General features: G+C 41.7%; 1 protein-coding gene across 4 annotated transcripts in view; it reads left to right on the plus strand.

Annotated features, from left to right (window-relative positions):
* Positions 1 to 21,150, plus strand: part of THSD7B (thrombospondin type 1 domain containing 7B) — a 285,500-nt gene that overhangs the window by 53,118 nt on the left and 211,232 nt on the right. For 3 of the 4 annotated variants that reach the window (XM_061444781.1, XM_061444804.1, XM_061444797.1), the window contains 2 exons: positions 3,803 to 4,598; positions 16,536 to 16,787. In XM_061444781.1, the coding sequence (XP_061300765.1) occupies positions 3,803 to 4,598; positions 16,536 to 16,787 (1,048 nt within the window). Of the gene's footprint in view, positions 1 to 2,380; positions 2,460 to 3,802; positions 4,599 to 16,535; positions 16,788 to 21,150 lie in introns of those variants that run through there. The other variant, XM_061444789.1, reaches the window with a different exon arrangement.

Here is a 21,150-nt window from a genome sequence, read left to right on the forward strand (position 1 = left end):
TATCACTTATAGTGTTATCAATGTCTTTAAGAGACAGTAGGATGTCTTTGTTTACAGTTTTCCATAAACAAAGACATCCCACTGTCTCTTACAATTTTTATATAAGTCAATTTTTGGAAATAGTGGTTTGATTTAATTTCTCTTTAGCTTGGTTGACTAACAGATTTATTTGTGCTTTTGCATGTTCCTTGGTATTTTGCAGATCTCCATGCTATTTTTTAGGGAAGAACTTTTTTGGCATCCTAGTGGACAAAGCCTTACTTTCAGTTAGATGCTCTTTTATAGAGTAATCCTGCTCAGAGCAGATTCAACATTGAATTCACACCAGGTTGCTCAGAGCTTTGTTCAGTTGGGTATTGCAGACCTTCAAGGATGAGATTCTGCTGTCCGTTGGGCAGCCTGTTCCAAGGGTTATCCTCATAGTGAGGGACCTCCCTGGTTTCTGCATACATTCACGGTCTCTCCTCCCACCTGTGTCTTGCTGTGATGAGATCAAGCATCCATCCAGTATCGGAGTAGTTTACAATAGTTAGGAGACAATATCAATCCTTTATTTTCATCTTTGTGTACTTTCTGTAGACAGACCACTGCGTAATGATGTTTAATTTTGTTCAGTCTTTAATAACCAGTGGCATCCCATCTTATATTGGGAGTTTTTAAAGCATCTTTCTGAAGTTTGGGCTTGTGATGCCTAAATTCCAATGGGTTTTTAATAAAACATAGTTAATATTATTTTTCACATTGTGCCAAGATGTGTCTTTTAATTGACTCAGAATTATTTTAGGGAATGTGTAAATTTAACATGACTCTTTTAAAAATAATTAAATTCTAATTACAAAGCAGACTATTGAATAGGAAGTATTTACATCCTTCTCCTCATTTAAGCTACTGAACAGGATATTTAACCAAGCAGTGAAACATTATGGATAAGTTTACTGCTACATTCTGAAGAGATCATCAGGAAGTGAAAAAAATCCATAGTAACAGGTTTTGCATCTGATTCTTAACCTTATTTTTCATGCTTCCTTTTTTGGTATGCCAAGAGCATAGGTTTTTAGCACATTTGCCAGAGAATAATTGCAAATTGTGATGTGTCTAATGATAGTGTAATTACTTATGAGTCCTTGCTTACTTTTTTTCCTTTCAGTAATTTTTCATTCTAAATTCATATTTGACATTACATAATGGCCATATCTTGCTTCTGGCTTCCTCTGCATCTCTCTCTATCCTCTTAATGTAAGGATTGGTAAATCTGCAGCTGGTACATGGAGTAGCTCATGAGCAACACCCAGAAATGCATTAAAAATATGAGCATGACGAGTTCTGTAGAGTAGTGAAAGAGTGGTGGTAGGTATGGTGAGTATAATTTGGCCAGTCCTCTGCTAAAACTGCTTTGTATTACTCCATGGGAAAGTTTAATGCTGTCTGCCATCCTAAGTAGTAGATACTTAATTGGTGCATTGTATTTCAAGGTCCTGTTGATGAATAAAATAATGTTATACAAAATGCTGAAGTGAAACAATATTATTCTTGAATATTTGCTTTAAAAGCAAACTGGTGAAACCCAGACTTTTCCTGTACTGAAACTTCCATATATCAAATAACTAAACTGCCCTTGCCGAGAAGAAATAAGTGCTGAAATAAGCAAATGGTACAATAATGTCACAATGCATAGTCTTTGTGGTAGTTACTTTCTGTTAATACAAAGCCACCTAGTACCTGAGGTTTGAATTTTGCCTATTATTTTTAGTAAGATGACAGTACATACATAATCCGATGTCTGGTTTTGAATCTTGCTGGCATTTGTATGAGAAAATTGTTTTAGAGGGAAACGAAGTATCAAGGCTGAATGTTTAAATTGTCAGTGGACCTCTTCATGTAACTGAATTTCAAAAGCATATTTAAAGATTCATTGTTTTGAATATTCATTTTTTAAGCATAGTGGATTCTGTTGAAAGCCTGTCGTTAGTGTAGTACGGCTTGTAGAGCACATTATAGTTTGATGCAACCTTTTTTCATTCAAGATACATGACACGGCTGAGTTATTACCTCAGTCTGATATCTTTTGGTGTGAAACAGAGGCATAAAAGGGACAACGTTTTTTCGCATAGCCTGAAGGATTCAACAAAAGCTGGAGCTGTCTAAACCCTGACAACTCTGAAAACCTCCTTGCCCTCTGCATGTCCACCATGGAGAAAGGTGTCAGTCTGAGGGTAGAGTTCCAGTCCTGGCCTTTAGGATGAGGGGAGGAGGAGCGCCCGCAGAAGGGACATGGCAAGAAGAGGAGAAGCTTGGCTATATTGAATTCCTATTTACTTTCCTCCTTTATTAACGGTGAAAAAGGAACACGATTTCTTTTTTTTTTTTAATTATACTTCTGTCAAGCTCCTGGCTCTGGAGGATTAACTCCTCTATTCATGAAGACAGAACAATGGGATTACCAACAAAACCACCATCAGGTGAATGAAATAGCTGATATTATAATTGCAGCCATTATAGGACTATTTTTTGTTTTTATGTGTGTATTTGGTTTTGTAGTGTAAGCACGTAAATGTTTGGTAGTTTTAGAATCAATTTTAGATAACTTGACTGGAGTAACTTTTCTTAATCTAAATTGACCTTCTTATTGCAAGTTCATTTTCTGCCTTGAAAAGATGCAAAAGATAGGGTAGTTGCAGTGTATTTTCAAGCAAGAATTATGTATGCGGTGCTTGTACTGAGCAAAATTGCTCTGTTACGAGATATTGGAAAGTTTTTAAACTCAGGAATGAGATGGGGCCCTCTTGAGATATGATCATCAGAATCCCTTAAATATGTTAAAGTTTGGCCTGAGTGCTTTTTCTAGCTTTTCAGTTTGCAAGTGATTTTGTACTTTATAGCCATCAGATTATTTTTTTGACTTGGTGGAATTTTGTTGAATAATATTGTCACAGAAAAATCTTTCTATTTAGCCATGTCTGATTACATTCACCTGCAAATCCTCAAATAAGGTTCATCTGATTACATATGTTCATGTGCTCTGCAACTAAAAATGACATCACTGTGCTTAATTTTGTTTTAATTTCTCTTCCCAAGCTTCACCACCTCATACAGTGCCACGTACCGGAGGTGGAAACGGCTTGCTCGGTGTACATTTTAGGCTAATTGAGAAGTTGATGCATGCGAGGTGCCTTTTCTGCTATTGAGGCTCTGCTCTCAGAGCAGAACCCTGTGACACCTGTCCTGCAGTACATCTGCTATCATACCTAGTTAGTTCCTCTGTTTTGAGCCCCTATCAAGTATGCTTTTATTTTCGTAGCATTTATCTTCACTGTTTCATCCTTGCAGATGATGATTCAGCTGCTTCCCAGTGCAGTTTATTCCATTGACTAATTGCTCTATTAAGGCTATTTTTCTTTTATCTAATTTGACTTCCTTTTCCTATTAGATTATTATTCCTTTATGATCATTTTAAATTCACTTGTACAAGTGAAATTAAGTATTCATGTTTCCTCAGGGTTTGGGGTGTGTTTTAATGCTACAGAAATGTGCCTGGCCTGCCTTTAATTTGAGATGATACAGGGCATTTTCTTTTGTCTGTCTTCCCTGCAAGTTTCTCTGAGTGGTGTAGTGATACAGCTACATTGGGAGGAGAAATTACTTGTAGCCTTTAGGAAGCATTTAACCAATTTTAGGGACCAGCTGGTAGTTATTTACTTTTTAATGCGTGGCAGGGTGTGGTTTGGATGCTACTGTGAATCCGTCAAGACAGGTCTGTGGCAGGAGTACTGCATGGCTTTTCTCAACACCTCCTCCTTTGCAGGTCACTGGGGCCGGTGTGTGGGTGACTGTGGCTTGGGGGGCATTCGGAGTCGGGCCGTCTGGTGCACCCACGTGGAGGGCTGGACAACGTACCACGCAAACTGCGACCAGAAGGACAAGCCTGAAAGCCAGAGGAGGTGCTTTAAAATCTGTGACTGGCACCTGGAGCTGTTTGAGTGGGAGGTTTCGGCATGGGACAGGTGTGGGCTTATCTCCTCTGCCGGCGGTGAGGTGGGAACCGGGGCTTGTGTCACCGCGCAGCACGGGCTGCAGCGCCGGAGCGTCCGCTGCCTCCAGAAGCTCAACAGAACCATTGTTGCCAATGAAATATGTGAGTATTTCACACCGCAGCCACCTGCTGAGCAAGCCTGCCTGGTGCCCTGCCCACGGGACTGTGTTGTGTCCGAGTTCTCTGCCTGGTCTGAGTGTGGCACAGGCTGCTCCAAGAGCTTGCAGTACCGGACACGGGCGGTCATCGCTCCTCCTCTCTACGGGGGTGCCCCGTGTCCAAATCTCACTGAATCTAGAGCCTGCAGCACTCCCGCCTGTCCTTTCGGGGAGGAGGAGCACACCTACAGCCTCCGAGTGGGACCTTGGGGTGAATGCCAGCTGCCCAATCCAAAAGACATTGACCTGGCTGGGAGGACTATGCCTGATTTGGGTTCAGACTCTGGAGAGCCAAGCACATCTGGACTTCAAGGCTATAAACCCCACCACCGTCCCAGGGAGGTGGAGATTGGCTACCAAACCAGGCAGGTCAGGTGTGTAAGGAGTGATGGAAAAAATGCAGCGCTGAGGTAAGGGTGCTTTGTCTTCTATTTCATCCCCAGTGGATTTGTTTGATGGAGTGCTTGCTCTGCATGGCAGCACCACAGCAAACATGCTCCCATTCTTGAGTTGTTAATGCAAATTTTTATGTGCTTTTTTTATGGTCTTTTTGTTTGTTTGTTAGTTAATTTAATTCCCTTCTTGTAAAGCTTGCATATGCTGAATATTTGGCATCCTTCTATGAATTGTTACTGTTTAATTCAGTTTATGTTTTTAACAATTCTTTTATCTTTTTTGTTGTTGTTGTTGTTTTGAAGAAACATCAAGAAAATGGAAATATATATCACTTTGTACTGTTGCTGGGCCCTGGCTGTGGGAGAGGGAGGTTTCCTTCTCAGTCATGTACTGCATATAATTGTCAGAAGAGGCTAAAATTGCACCAGATTAAACTCCATTCTTACAAATCACCACTGATAAAATAAGTCTGAAAAATTTGGCTTTGAGAGTTTACTAAAACATGTTTCTTGGAAAGACAGATTAGTGAGCAAACCTGTGATTGTCTCCTACTTAATAAGTCTTCCTGTCTGGGTGTAACCCTTGAATGCTGATACAAGATAGGTGAGTTGCACGTCTGTAGTTGGTAGTGTTTGTTGATTTGTGTCCCCATGTGTTCTTTCTAATAATTTCTCTTAGTAGGTTGCTTTGCTATAATTCAAATGTGAAAGTTACAGTAATGTGCAGCAAATAATCACGGAATCATTAGGGTTGGAAGAGACCTCTAGAGATCGTCCCCCCTGCCAAGGCAGGACCTAGGGCAGGTTACAAAGGGACACGTCCAGTCAGGTTTTGAATGTCTCCAGAGAGAGAGGCTCCACAAACCGACCTGGGCAACCTGTTCCAGTGCTTTGCCACCCTCAATGTAAAGAACTGCTTCCTCATGTTGAGGTGAAGCTTCTTGTATTTTAGTCTGTGGCCATTGCTCTTCGTCCTGTCGATGGGCACCACTGAAAATCACATTTAAATTTAAGCACTCTAAGCTTTGGTATTTCACCTCTGGTTGGATTTCATAGAATCGTAGAGTGGTTTGGGTTGGAAGGTACCTTAATGATCATCTAGTTCCAACCCCTCAGCCTTCTGCTACACCAGGTTGCTCAAAGCCCTGTGCAACCTGGCCTTGAACACTTTCAGGGATGGAGCACCGAGTTTCTCAAGGCAACCTGTTCCAGTGCCTCACCACCCTCACTGTGAAGAACTTTTTCCTTATATATAATCTACATCCTTACGCTGCGGACCAGAGAGCAGTACTTCAGGTGGAGTCTCATGAGAGTGGAGGGGGAGAATCGCCTCCCTTGACCTCCTTTTGATGCAGCCCAGGATATGGTTGTCTTTCTGGGCTGTGAGTGCACATTGGTGGGTTATGTTGACCTTCCCATCAACCAACAGCCCCTCAGGGCTGCTCTCAATCCATTCCCTGACCAGCCTGTATTTGTGCTTGAGATTGCCCTGATCAATGTGCAGGGTCTTGCACTTGGCCTTGTTGAACTTCATGATGGGCCCATCTCTCCAGCCTGTCAAGGTGCCTCTGAATGGCAGCCCTTCTGTACAGCAGGTTAACTGCACCACACAGCTTGGTGTCATTGGCAAACTTGCTGAAGGTGCATTCAGCCCCACTGTCCATGTTGCTGACAAAGATGTTAAACAGCACCAGTCCTAATACCTCTGAGGGACACCACTTTTCAGTGGTCTTCGCTTGAATATCAAACTGTTGACTACAACTCTTGGAGTGCGATCATCCAGCCAATTCCTTATCCACAGAGTGGTCCATCCATCAGATCCATGCCTCTCCAGCTTAGAGACAAGGATGTCTTGTGGGACAGTATTATATGCTTTGCACAAGCCCGGGTACATGATGTCAGTCATTCTTCCCTTAATCCGGCTATGCTGTAACCCCACCATAGAAGGCCATCAAATTTGTTAGGCATGATTTGCACTTAGTGAAGCCATGTTGACTGTCACCAATCGTCTCCTTCTTTCCCATGTATCTTAGCATAGTTTCCAGGAGGATCTGCTTCATGATTATGCTGGGCATGGAGATAAGACTGAATGGCCTGTAGTTCCCTGCATCCCTTATTCCCTTTTTAAAAATGGGTGTTATGTTTCCCCTTTTCCAGTCAGTGGGAACATCAGTGCACTGCCACGATTTCTCAAATATGATGAGCAGTAGCTTAACCACTTCACCTTCCAGTTCTCTCAGTATGGAAGTGCCTCATCCATGGAGGTGGATGCATCTCATCAGGTCCCATGGACTTGTGCACCTTCAGGTTCCTGAGCAAGTACCAGGAGCTATACATGACTGAGAAACTGAGTTATGACAAAGTCAAGATTTCTGGAGAACAGTCTGTGTTCTGTTTTTCAAGGAAATTAGAAGTTCTTGAAAATAATCTTGCTCCTGAATTTTGCAGAAATCAATCTGTTTCTCAGTAATCTATACCTCCTAGCACCTGCACAAGCTCAAATGACAGAGAAAAGGGGTTATTTTACGTCCAACTCTCTACCCCTGTTAGTGCCTGAAGAGGTTTTTGCACACATACTGAGGTGAAAATATACGTTCTACCTTTCTCTTACCCCCTCCTATTACACCTATGGTAAAGTGCCGATTTTTTCTTTCTGGTTGGAAGAAAGTCAAGGTTTGTGAATGTTCCAGCAGTTTCTAACATCTTGACTTTATTACTTGTCTCTAAATATATGCTGATTCTAAATATACAGATTTTATGCTCATGTAGCTGCTTGACTTTAATGGAGTCTCTTGTGATTTATACTGCCATGCAACCAGCAGCAGGTTTATGTCTGCTAACACTTGTTAGCTGTCCTTCTGACGCTTGTATCTCATTCCTTATCAGAGGCTCTGGGAAGGGGATTCTCATTTTGTTAAAACTTCACTTGCTCTGCCCTCACACACTCACTGCTATATTTCTGTAAGAATGGGGAATGGAAGACACTGTATGTTTCTATAGGTATTTTCTTTTTGTTGTGTTCCTGTGTGAGTTATTTGCTGAATTTCTGGATGACAGTGCAGAAGGTCCCAGGAGCTTTAGTTTTAGTGACTCTACTGCTGATCAAGTTGTCTCCTTCCCTGCTCCTTTCTGGGTTTTTTCTTGCTGATGTAACTCGCTTTTTGGGAGTGTACAGGTCCATTAGCAGCCTTCTGGCAGACTTTTCATGCTGAGCCTGTGTCTCAGATCTACTGCAGAGAGAGCTGTGTCTGACCCATCCCTTACTCCAAATACAAGAGGAAAGCACGTCAGTTGAATAGGGTGCAATTGGTCATGTCATGTTACAGAGTTGAGATGGTCACACGCTTTTCCTTTCTCTTTTTGCACCTAAAATCCAAACCTAAAAATCCAGCGTAAAATCCAGTCTGTGTTTCATTTCGGGGCTGGAGTGTCACTGATACCAAATATACCTGACAATGTCTCCCTTTAAGCCATTAATTAATGACCTCCTTGTTTTGTTGTGCAACGTATTAGCTGCCATTCTTCTTAAGAATGGGCCCAATCTTGCAGATGTTGCTTTACATGAGCGATGATATTTTGGCTACTGATAAAGAAGAGTAAATGTATTTGCATAACCCTGTAGCAGGGTTTGGCAGGCAGCCAAGCGTCTGCTGTAAAAATGGGAAGAAGCACCTTGTTTGTGCTTTTTCATTTTCTTGGCTGAGGCTTCCTATTTCAGCTAACACCATCGAGTAAGTACTGATGAGAGATACAGATTCAATATCTGGAAAAATGAGGCAAGAGAGAGGAATATCCCAAGATGTGCTGTAACAGCGGGCTCTGAGCTGCTGGTTTGCCAGGGCTTTGCCATCAACCTCACCTCCTGCCGCTGCCTGATTCTTGAAGGAAAGTGGTAGATATTGGGAGTGGTCAGCTAACTAGCCCCTGAGTGATCCAAGCCATGTGAGGACAGGAACAGTCTGCTCATCTCACCTCCTAATTTATAATGCAGTGGCAAAGATGCTTAATTAATTATCAAGGTTTTTTAGTTTGCTGATGTCTAATCTCAGGGTTGTGGAGCAGCCAGCAAGGATGGCAAGCAGCAGTAGCAGCCACTATGTTCACTGGCAGGCGAGGGTTCCTGGTGTGCGCCTCAGCATGGCAGACGGTACTTTGCCAAAAATTGGATTTTGGTGGTCTTGGGTGCAGACTGTTTTTTAAAGATTAAAAGTTTGAACATGTTAATTTGTTATGGATGTTAGATTGCTGGCAAGACATTCATTTTGGCCTCTTTGCTAACAAATTTGTGATTGATGGGAATGGCAAATAGGGTGTCCTTTCTCTTGTGAAATAGGTGGCAGTGGTGGGAAACGTGCCTGATGTTTGTTTTCAGTTTTTTACTGGTGCTTAAATTATAGAATCATAGAATAGTTAGGGTTGGAAAGGACCTTAAGGTTGTCTAGTTCCACCCCCCCCTGCCATGGGCAGGGGCACCTCACACTAAACCATGTCACCCAAGGCCTCGTCCAACCTGGCCAGTGATGGAGCATTCACAGCTTCCCTGGGCAGCCCATTCCAGTGCCTCACCACCCTTACAGTAAGGAACTTCCTCCTTATATCCAATCTAAGCTTCCCCTGTTTAAGTTAGAACCCATTACCCCTTGTCCTATCACTACAGTCCCTAATAATGAGTCCCTCCCCAGCATCCCTATAGGCCCCCTTCAGATGCTGGAAGGCTGCTATGAGGTCTCCAGGCTGAACAGCCCCAACTTTCTCAGCCTGTCTTCATACGGGAGGTGCTCCAGCCCCCTGATCATCCTCGTGGCCCTCCTCTGGACTTGTTCCAACAGTTCCATGTCCTTTTTATGTTGAGGACCCCAGAACTGCACACAATACTCCAAGTGAGGTCTCAGGAGAGCAGAGTAGAGGGGCAGGATCACTTCCTTCAACCTGCTGGTCACGCTCCTTTTGATGCAGCCCGGGATACGGTTGGCTTTCTGGGCTTCATGCGCACACTGAAGCCAGCTCATATTCATTTTCTCACGTCCAACACCCCCAAGTCCTTCTCCGCAGAGCTGCTCTGAATCTCTTCTCTACCCAACCTGTAGCTGTGCCTGGGATTGCTCCGACCCAGGTGTGTAGGAGCTTTCACTTGTCATGGTTAAACTTCATGAGGTTGGCATCAGCTCACCTCAGAGGAGTGTCAAGGTCCCTCTGGGTGGCATTCCTTCCCTCCAGCATATCAACCAAACCACACAGCTTGGTGTCACTGGCAAACTTGCTGAGGGCGCACTCAATCCCACTGTCCATGTCAGCGACAAAGATGTTGAACAAGACCGGTCCCAGCACCAATCCCTGAGGGACACCACTCGTTACTGGCCTCCAGCTGCACACTGAGCCATTGACCACAACTCTTTGTGTGCAGCCATCCAGCCAGTTCTTTATCCACCGAGTGGTCCATCCATCAAATTGACGTCTCTTCAATTTAGAGACAAGGATGTCATGTGGGACAGTGTCGGATGCTTTACACAAGTCCAGGTAGATGACATCAACTGCTCTACCCCTGTCCATCAGTTCCGTAGCCCCATCATAGAAGGCCACTAAATTGGTCAGGCAGGATTTCCCCTTAGTGAAGCCATGCTGGCTGTCACCAAGCACCATGTTGATTTTCATGTGCCTTCGCATGCCTTCCAGGAGAATCTGCTCCAAGATTTTGCCAGGCACAGAGGTGAGACTGACTGCTCTGTAATTCCCTGGGTCATCCATTTTCCCCTTCTTGAACATGGGGGTTATATTTCCCTTTTTCCAGTTGTTGGGAACTTCACATCACTGCCATGATTTTTCAAATGTGATGGACAGTGGCTTAGCAACTTCATTCGCCATCTAAATTATGCCATCAAACCCTGAAAAAAGGGTTCTTTGGTTTTATACTGAACGCTCAGGTAGAAGCCAAAGAATTGTTTGCGTTATAAGGAAAATATTTTTTGCATTTAAGTAAGTCATCTGGTGAAGATCTTTGTGTCCGTACCAACCTTAACAGTGCAAGCAAAAATCCTAGCAGCTTTAAAGGTAAAAACTGTAAGCAGGAATTACTTGGAGAGGAGCACAAGCATGTGGAAGATTAGACATGCTGTATCAGGGAAACAGAGCTGGATAATGTTTTTTCACTTTAGAGGTTCAACATTTGTCAAAATGGAAGAAAAAGGGAAAAAAGGAAGAGGAAAGGGAAGGACAGACTTTTTTGAAAGCACTTGAAGACAACTGAACAGCAGAACATCAATAGATCTTAAGAGGTTCATTTCTGCTCAGAAAAAAAATTTGGTGTAGAAGCTTTATATTTGTGAAAATAAAAGGGGTAACATCAAAATAGAATGATTTTATGGATCTGATTTAAAGGTCTTAAAGGCTTTTAAAATTCACATAGAATTCAGATTTCATTCTATTTCAGAAAAAAAGTTTGTTTTGCATTATATCTCTTATCCAGTAATAAATTCAAGCATAAGCACTTCAATATACTTAATAACAAAAAAAACCTTTGGAAAAGTTGCAAGAAATGAATGTGCTAGAACTTCTGCTCTTTTAGCTTTTCTGTCTTGCCACAGTTGTGACAAAACTTCCGAATAGTGGGACAAAGTTATTTAGGTTAGACACTAAATTGTAATTTAGGGAAACGAGTGCCCATAGCTAGACCTTGAACTCCTAAATAAATTTAACCTGATTTTCTAACCTGATGTGTATGCTCACTAAGCATACTGAGAAGTTAGTCAGGTTTGGGGTTTTATTATTATTATTATATGGATTAGGAGTCCTTTCAGGTATGTATTTCTTAAACTCTCCATTCTATGTATAAGATGACAGCAGTAATATTATAGAGTTGGATTTGGGTTTGTTTACTTTTGCCTTTGTAAGTGGAAAATTTAGGTCAAACTCACTCATGGAGTAACCCATTCGACAAGGCTAAGGTAGAGCAGCATTCAGCTCTTTTGTTTGCCTCTATAATTTGAATTTCCGTTACGCATTTCCTAGTGTGTTGTACTTAACCACTGTACTGTTGTATGTTTATAGGAAAAAATTATTTGCAGTTTCTAGTGTTGACATCCTTCTATTCTCTGGATGAATACAAAATTTTGCATTCCAGAGGTGGAAACTCTGTGCTGTAATATGCTATTTGATGGTTGTGATTCTAATCTGGAAGAGGAGATGTGTGTTCACATTCCTCCCAATAAATGTAGGAACCAATCCCCAGTGCTCAGGCTTTCAGGTAAATTCCTGAGCTATTGGATAAGGAGATTTTATTTTCTAGGAGTTTTTTAAAAGTTTAATTTCTCATTTCCTTTGCTTTTATTAAAATAACCTAAACCAAAGGAACACTGACTGCTTTTTTAATTAGAATAAGTAAGATTTTAGAAGGTGTCCAATAATAATTGGGCTTTTTTCTTTTGTTTACAAATTGTGCTAAAAGCCATCTGCTTCTGTAGCTTTATCATCTCAGTGTCTACCTAAGTAGTGCAAATATAAGTTAGCATTTCTTTTTAGTTGAAATAGAGAATTTGGTGTGGTAAGTTTTGGAGATACCAAAACTTAGATATCTTAGACACCAAAGCCCTGTGTTTGTTTGGATTATAAGTCTCCCAGCTCCCTTTCCCTTTGTCAGTTGTATGTCAGGCGAATATCCTCATCTTCTGTACCATGCTGGTGCAGAAGGGGCCAGTATTTCTTCTGCCAAAGAAGCCTCCACTGCATAGTTATTTAAAATAGCCTTGGCAGCCCTTGAGGACCCTAAAATACATTATGAATCCTTGAAAGTATGCCTGTTAACACTGATTGTCAGAAGGGAACAATTGTTTCAATGCTGCTAGAAACGTGGCAAAACTGTATCCATTATTAGACCCTAATATTATTAGCCAATTGCAAAGAACAGGTAGTGTTTATTCCAGCAGCATGTGAGGTTGGATCATTAATTACAGAATAGGAGACGACTTTAGGAAAGGGGAAAAAATATGTGTTATTGTCAAGTGTAGCTTAGCTCACTTCAAGATTTTCTTGCTCTGCAGTGTGTGGGTTTGAGCATGCATTTCCTGGTGAGGCTTGGCACTCCTCAGGAGCCTTCCTGAGCTGCCAGGGCAGAGCCTGGCTGCTGAAGCAGTATCCTGTCCTCCTCGTGCTGCCTTCTGTACCAGCAGCGTAGGCATGGTGATAGCTTCTTAATGTGTCAAGTTATTTAGGAGATGATCCTTTCAGTATATAAGTTTCAACAGTAACCACCTGTCTCTTCCTTCTAATGTAAGGAAAAGCATTTGCCTTTCATTCTGACTGCATTGATATGGTTCTAAAAGGAAACCAGGGTAATTTTTGTCCTGTGCCCAACCTGATTTGATGATGCGCTGCTAGTCGCTCTTCCTCATTTTTCCTGCTGGTATGTATGTTTCCACCCATTTCCTTGTGGTGGATGTCATGACTGTGTAGACTGTAAGGCACGTAGCGTGGATGCACTGAGCTGTTAGAAAATTTACCATGTTTTGGTGAGTTGCTTTTTTGTCCAGAACAGAAGGGTGGTGTATTTCAGCCTGAGACTGCACAGTTATTGTATCTCCTGATGGAGAGTGTGGCTGGAGACGGAGGAGCAGAGCAGTGGTACTCTGCTGGCATCAGCCTGTAGTTACAGAGTCACAGAGAACGTGGAGCTGCACAGTAGGAAGTGATATGTGGGGATGCTTTTTCTTTCCTTCTTCTTGCTTTTCGGCTTGTAGCTGCAGGACTATGCAAGTGTAAAAGAAGCGTGAGTAGGCTTCCTTTGGTTTAATGTATTTTTTTTTATGTGTGGTTTATTCCCCTTCAATACATGAGAAATAAAGAGCGCTCTCTGCTACTTGAGCAAGTTGGGTTGTGAAACAATTCATGTAGTTTTACAGTATCAATCCAAGAGTGTAACATAGGAAGAAGATCAAACACTTAAATACCCTACTATATCACAGTTAGAAGATCTAACCTGATACATTAATACAGGGAAAGTTAGTTTAAAAACAGGGCTTACATAGTATTTTCTGTCCCCAAGATCTCTGTCCTCTCCCTGCCAGTTTGGATACAGCTACAACAGTGCAAATACACATCCGGTTTGTGGCCTCCAATCTTGCATGTCTAGGCTTTATCTGTGTTAGATTGTCCTAAATACACTTGCAACATGAAAGGCTGTGTCTGAATTTCATGCAAAAGCATGTTTTTACATTTGTCTTTGTGTTGCTCAGTGTCACAATTAATTTGACTTTGAGGCTCTGAATGAGTAGGTACAAGTTAATTAGATTTTCTTCCTGTTAGGCAGTTGCATGCAATTCTCCCTCAAAAACTTATTTGAGCAGAAGGTGGAAATTGCCAGCTCCACATCTTGTTCACCTTTAGGTCAACAAAGTTATTTCTTTAGCCTTTTATAGTAGGAGCAGTGGAGGGATTTTCAGGAAAAGAAACAGCTGTTCAGTCTCGGAATGCTTCAAAGCCTTTTGCAAAAAGCAAGGATGGTCGCTGTCTTTTGCAGAAAGAGTGTCAGTGTAGGTTCAAATCCATCAGGAGAGGTGTTGTGGGTATTGTCGTGCTAACCGGAGGTAGCGATACTGATTTTAAAGAAGACCCCAAATCAGATTTTTCAGGGCTTCATTTTGTTTGGTATTTCAGTAAAGATCAGGCAAGGCTCAAGTCTTCTTTGCAGTGGTGAAACCCCAAATATGGATTTGTGGTTTTGTACTTTTTACTGACTGCAAAGTTCTAGTCACTTTTTAATGTGACATCAGTTACCCTCCATCTTGTGTCCTAGGTAAACTCTAGTTTTCTAGTACCATAAATGAGGACAGCGATTTGTCTGTGCAACTATTTTATCTACTTAAAATGAGGAATTCTTGTTTCTTGTTAATGTTGTGGCATGGGTGGTTCACCTGATAACTGTTAAAAAGTATTAAAAGGGAAGTAAAGTTACTGTTCATGTGACTGCACCTAACCTAATGTTCCAAACAAGAGTCTAGATCCTTGGGTTAGTAAATACAGTTATAATGATTATTACTTTTCAGTCCTTGGTTCACTACTATTGATGTTTTGTATCAGAGGCAGCTTTGCAATCAGTTACATTTGACATGTAACAGAAGAATGAGACAGCTTTTAGTGTTCTAAGCAAGAATAATTTCATTTTGAGGAGGCTATATCACAAGCTGTTTCTACTTTATGAAGTTGTTAAAATTCAGTAAATTCATCCTCATAGCATTCTGGTGAAGAAACTAAAACAAAAAAATTGGTTTTTAAATTTATTTTGAAGTATAAATTGAAGGCAAGAAATGCTGTATTTTACTGGTAGTTGAGGGTCTGGTCAAATTTTATGAAGTATCCATGGACATATTCATATTGACCTTTGTGAAAACAGGACCCATTTCTAGACTTGTGGAGAAGCAAATGAATGTCTTTTATCTTCTCTGATACCCCTATGAGACTGCCCAGCAATCCTGAAATGATTGCCCCAGTCTGTTTTCTTTAGAGGAAGTTCAGTTAGTCAAACTGTGCTGTAAGTAGTACTAAATGAGGTAATAGCTGGCTCCCTGGCAGCAGCTCTGGATTTCACACCTTTTAAGTGTACCTGTATCTGCTACTTACAGTTGGCAAAAGCCTGACTGTGAGCAACTGGAGGTTGGAGAGTACAAATTTAGAGAGAGTTCACACTGAGTTCATGTATGGTCTTAATTTTAGAGGCCAATTTGCATTGTCCACATAAGACTAGGGAGAAGTCAGAAAATCTTGGTTCCTTTTCCCTAGTGACTCCTTTTTTGTTCAGGTTTCTTGGGGTTTTTTTTTTTTTGCCCTGTCCCATCCTCCCTGGTGCTTCAGTGCTACCTCTGCTTGTGCATACCTCAGTCCTCTTTTGGAATATCCTCTCCTTCTCTGTTATGTCAGCTGTCTCAGGTTTTTTAGAGACAAGAGAGGATTTTCTGTGATTTTGGAGGATGAGTGATGACTCTGGTTGAGCTCTGACTGGCGTGAGGTGGAGCAGCAGCATCCATGCTCTGTGGGGTCCTAACCATTGTGTACTAGGTGGGAGAACCATCAGCTGGCTGAGACTGAAGTGGAGGAGCAGCGAAGGTTGGTGTCTTTAGTCTGGAGGTTTTGTCTTCACCCAGAAGTGTTTCCTACATTTGCCATAATTTTCTATATTATGAAAAACTATTGTAACTTTGGAACTCTTAAAAAATATTCTGGGACTTTGTATCTTGATACCAAACCTCAACAGTTGGCAGCTCTTAAAATTTAGTTTTCATTTGTATTGGGCCTTATGTGGTGTATGTCTTGGTGTGTTGCAGAATGAGCGAGGATCATGTCCTAATGTCAGCAGGAGTAATTGAGTCCCCAGAAATACAGCCCAAATACAAATTGCAGCATTGCTGGCTCTCTGGTGGTGTGTCAGGTTTGAAAACCCTCTGACCTTGTTTGACAGCATTTGTTTGATAACAGCCTCACAGAGCCAACACCTTTCTTATTAGTGGGTGACTAATTATTTTTTAAAAGAACAGGATTGCTCAGCAGGACGTGCTGACACCTGGATGGATAGACGGACGTGCTAGTCGTGTGTGTGGGATGATGGAGATGGTTATCAGTGGCAGTATTTCTCTTGGGCTTGGCTTTCATTTTCTGTCTTGGATAAATTGTGACATTGTAACTGCACAGGAGTAAATAAAATGCCTTTTGCATCTGTTTTAACTTGAAATAAATGAAGTATATTATTTGCAAACTACTCGGTGTGCAAGATTGCACCCAGAACTCCCTGGAAATGTGTTCCGTGCGCTGCATTGCAGCTTTTCTACTTGCATTGCATTGGTGTTGATGCAGGTTGTCTGATTTACCCCAAATGAGCATGGATTTCTCCTTTGGGATTTTGGCTTGAAAAAAAAAAAGTAATTTATTAAGCAAGACCTCCTCAGCTGTTTTACTATGTTCTTACCACAGCCTCTGCATGCAAGATCCTGTCCCTGTGACCTTCAAGTCCTGTGTCATTGCTAAAGACTGTGAAATGTCTGAGTGGTCTCCATGGAGTGCCTGCTCGCAGACCTGCGGCTGGGGAGATCTCACCGGGGGCTTTCGGAGCCGGCACCGTGGCATACGGAGTGTGGCGGTGGGTGCCGGGAAGCAGTGTCTGGAGCTGGAAGAGAGGGAAGCATGCAGCACGGGACGGAAAGAGCTACTGCAGCCTTGCCCAAGGTACAGCAAGTGCTTTTAGCCCAGTTTTTGGAAGTAAAGAAGCCCCTTTCTGATGACTGCCCTGTGCCTTGCCCAGTGTTTGTGCATGGAAAGGGTTACATGTCATGCTTTCTCTCTGTGTCTAAAAGATCATTGATTTGGTCATTGTTAACTATGATTAGTGATATTATTTCTTAGTAGTATTCTTGTAATTAGTACTATTATCTGTTGGTACTGCTATTACAGTAATTACACATATATAGAAAAAAAATTAAATTATACTCACTAGTTTATGTTCTCATATTAAAATTTTTTTTCTCATTTTAAAAATTGAGAGCAGATACTCCTGTTCTCTGTAGGGCTTTTATACTAGTTGCTGTTCTGGAGAATTTCCTTAACTGCACATAGACTGGGCAGGTATCCATGGCTATGCTTTTATTGCCTCTGAAATAGTAATTTTTACATAAGATATGATGATTCCCCTTCATCTCCCCATAAAAAACTCTCAGTCCTCCTTGAAGAAAATGGGAACTGATCAGAGGTAGTAGCTTGGACTTTACTCAGCTTCTGTCTGGATACTTCTGGAAATGGGAAACTTTGCAGTCCCTGAGTGTTTGCTTTGTTTATGGCAATTTTTGTTCTGGCACAAGGTGAGGATTTCACTTTTTTGGTCTGCAAATACGTGCTGTTATGCTTGGCTAGGCTAGCATAGGAGGTTGCTAATTTACTTTGCAAAGAAAAGAAAATACTGCTTAATATTTCATGTGACGTATTCTGAGATTGACTGTAAAATGCTTCAAGACTGATAAAATTTTATATGCATGCAGACAAATCTCGCTGTGAATGAGTGCATTTAATGGGAGGAGTATTCAGTGCTCAAATCATGAGTTCCTGGGGCTTTGCCAGATCTTGTTAAAACCTTTGATAAAGCCCGTGCAAGACATTTCTTAGGAAGGTGTAACCTGTAAAAGTATCTCTATGTCAAAATCAAATGCTGATCATTTTTATGCACCCTGCTATCAGAAGAGGGGAACGATAAAAAAAAAAAAAAAATCTGTTGCTTGATTACACCCTACAGAAAGGCTCTTGCAGAGTGGTTTTTGTTCCTGCCCAAAAGCACATCAATTTCAAAGACAATAGAGTAACACATTGTCTTGCTGATTTTGTATAGGAGCGTGGGTGCAGGTGACACCTGATTGGAGTATACTGGCTGGTAGTTAATCAGAGAGCGAATAGACATGTGTCTGTCCCTAGTTTCTCACTTCTACTTTATGACGTTGCACTGTATTAAAGTGCAATTGATTCTAGTGGCTTGGTGTAGAGCCAGGAGAGTCCAAAAGGTGAGAACCTTCATAACACTGATAATTTTATGGAGGTGACACTTTTGCTATAGAAAGAAACCTGATCTTCATTTGGTATACCTCTGCTATGCCCAGGTTTTCATGAGCCTATGAACTCTTAAACCTTCCCCATCCTACCATACCTGCACACCTTCAGTCCTTGAGGCAACATCTCTAGTGAAGTATCTGTGTGAGGTGAGGTAAACTACCTAAGAATGACATTAGACTCACAGATTGATAGAGTCACTTAGATAAAAATAGAAAAAATAATTAAAAAAACCCTGGTATTTAGTTATTTCTAGGAATGTAATATCTCAAAATGCAGGTGGTAGGGTAGGCTGTGACTTCCTCACATGATGCACCATTGAAGAGAATTTTACAGCAGCGCCTGGTTAGTAGGCTTTGATTTGGCCATTCAGGACTGCAGAAACAAGCAGGAATGAAAAGCTCTACTGTTGCAGTATGTGCTGTGGGTCTACCAGGTAAGGTGGTGGGGGCTGTGGCCCCGCACAGTAAGGCTGTGGGGTACAGAATTCTGTATTAATGAACAGAAGTCAAATATGTTTAAGTATGTGTCGTGGTTTAAACCCAGTCAGGTAACTTGTTCACTCACTCCCAGTGAGTGGTGCCAAGCTGACAACAATCAAGGTCCGTGTTCGTCTCCCCCCCCTCCCTGCACCGGGGCTCTCCCCTTCCCCGCTCCCGGAGGAACGGGGAGGAGGATCGAGAGAGTGCAACTCCTACGGGTTGAGACAAGAACAGTCCAGCAACAAATCACCACCGCTACTATCAGCTAAAACAATGATAAGGGAAAATAACAAGGGAAGAGAATACGATACCACCGGCCAAGAAAATGAGTTCCACCCGGAAGCCCCTGTCCTTCCGGGCAACTCCCAGTTACCCCCCACCCCGGGCATGACGTGCTGTGGTATGGAATACCTCCCCGGCTAGCCCGGATCAGGCGCCCCGTCTCTGCTTCCTCACAGCTTCCCCTCCTCCCTGGCAGAGCATGAGCCTCACAAAGTCCTTGGTCAGGGTAAACATCACTTAGCAACAACCGAAAACATCGGCTTCACCAACGCTGTTCTCAAAACTAGAAGTCAAAACACAGCACTGCACCAGTTAACACAAAGGAAAAAACATGACTGCTACTGCTGAACCCAGGACAGTATGTTATTTAGGTGTTAGCAGCTGATTACGGCTGTCAGCAGTCCATGTTACAGTTTGCAGCCTGGTGATTTGGTGTGGGTTTTTGGGAATTGGTGACCAAGATAGTGGTCACCAATAGTACTGATAGTACTTCACATTGGAAACTAGTAGCTTTCAGCCTTAGAAGGATGTAGTGTTAATCCCTGTGAAATAATATAAAGGGTCTTTGATGCTCCTATTCTCCTTATTTCAGCATATTCTCTTTGCACAGTAATACCTAGACAGCTTATGCTTTTTTTCCCCTTAAATACATGCCACTTCATCTGTGGCTTTGCTGAGGCTTACCAAACAGTTATCTTTTTCTCTTCCCCTTACAAGAAGATGATGAATTTAAGGAGATTCAGAGGCAGAAATAAAAGGCTCTCTCCTTCATATGTCCGGTCTCAACACAAACCATTCTTTCTTTCCGGTTTGTGTTTTCCTAATCAGATTAGTTTTAAAATCTTTTAAGGTGAGAGCCCTACTCACTTTTCCAGTTCCTGTAAAGCTGTTCTTTCCTGTTTTTTGGTTGATTTTAAGACAAGTAGCCTTGCCTTTAGCTTTATTCTTTTGGCAAGAATTTTGTAAAGCCTGCTTCAGGCACAGCAAAGAAAATAGCCTAGAAAGAGAGCAGGTCTCTGAGCAGCAGAAGGAAGGGGATTCCCTAGAGGCTGTGTTTTAATTCGGGGACAGAGAGCACCCCATTGCGGAATGAAGGTATGTGTTGCAGACTGCATCCACCAACACAGAAAAGCAGCAGCTCAAGAGGTAGCACTTACAGATTTTACTCAGCAAGGGCAGATGTGTGAGGTTATATTCCAGCTTCCTAAAAAGGATCCAGGAGGGGAAAAAATACCTTCAGTCTGAAGACTGCTGTGTTAAGTATTACCTCTATGTCCATAGCAAGGCTGAAAGTTAAAGGTCCCGTCACAGGTATATGCAATTAGTGTAAATTTCCTGTTAAATAGGAAGAGCTTTTAATTTTATGGCTGAAGTTTACAATAACTTCTTTAATCAATAGTTTAAATGCAAGAAAATAAAACACTTTAACTGCATGTAGGACTCCAGAGCTTTGTACTTTGTTTTACTTTTGGTCATTTGTTCTGAAGGGGTTAGATTAAGCACTTAAAAAGCTTAAATAAATAGGAAGTGTTTCTACTTTCTTATATTGTGATATAAGTTTGGGATAGTTCAGTTAAAGTGAATGTGTGTATACAGGTATAAAACTTGTGTAAGTGCTAAGAGCATAAGTCCTGTAGAGTAGAAAGACCAAAAGATTACTATAAATCAGAGAGATATTTAGTACTTGTTTGTTGCATAACTGTCACTGAGTCATCAGTTTTAAAACGATGTATTATATCATTTTTATCCTTGCTGCATAGCTTTCATGTTCACTGGGAATAGATGGATTTTCCAGAATTGTGGTTATGTCTTTAAATCTTTCATTTTTTGTTGTGGTTGCTATGTTACAAGACAGAGATTTAGAAAAAAAAGCCTTTGCTTTGTTGGAAATTCAAAGCTTTTCAGAAGTTAAATGGTGGAAAATGGGAAAGTTTTAAGACCTGATTATTTCAAAAGGCTTGAGGTTACTGCTGAGATACAGGTGTGATGGTATCACTTTGTAAATGAGGGCCATTATGCGTCCCAATTAAAGATAAGGCATTAGTGTGAAGTAGGAAAGCTTTGAAAGGAAATTCAGTGAACAGTGCTAGTAGGCTGCTGGAGATATGCGTTGGGAATGGTAGCAACACTCCTCTTCAGCTCTTGGACCGTCACCAGTCATGGGCTGCAGCAATGACCTCCATTCAGCTGAGCAGCTTTGTTGTCCCCCCCTTGGACTAGGAACCATCTGTAGT

This window comes from Pezoporus flaviventris, unplaced genomic scaffold, assembly GCF_033815535.1.
Source record: "Pezoporus flaviventris isolate CSIRO_AGI_PZ_B2104156 unplaced genomic scaffold, CSIRO_AGI_Pfla_v1 ptg000001l, whole genome shotgun sequence".
NCBI classification, from domain to species: domain Eukaryota; kingdom Metazoa; phylum Chordata; class Aves; order Psittaciformes; family Psittacidae; genus Pezoporus; species Pezoporus flaviventris.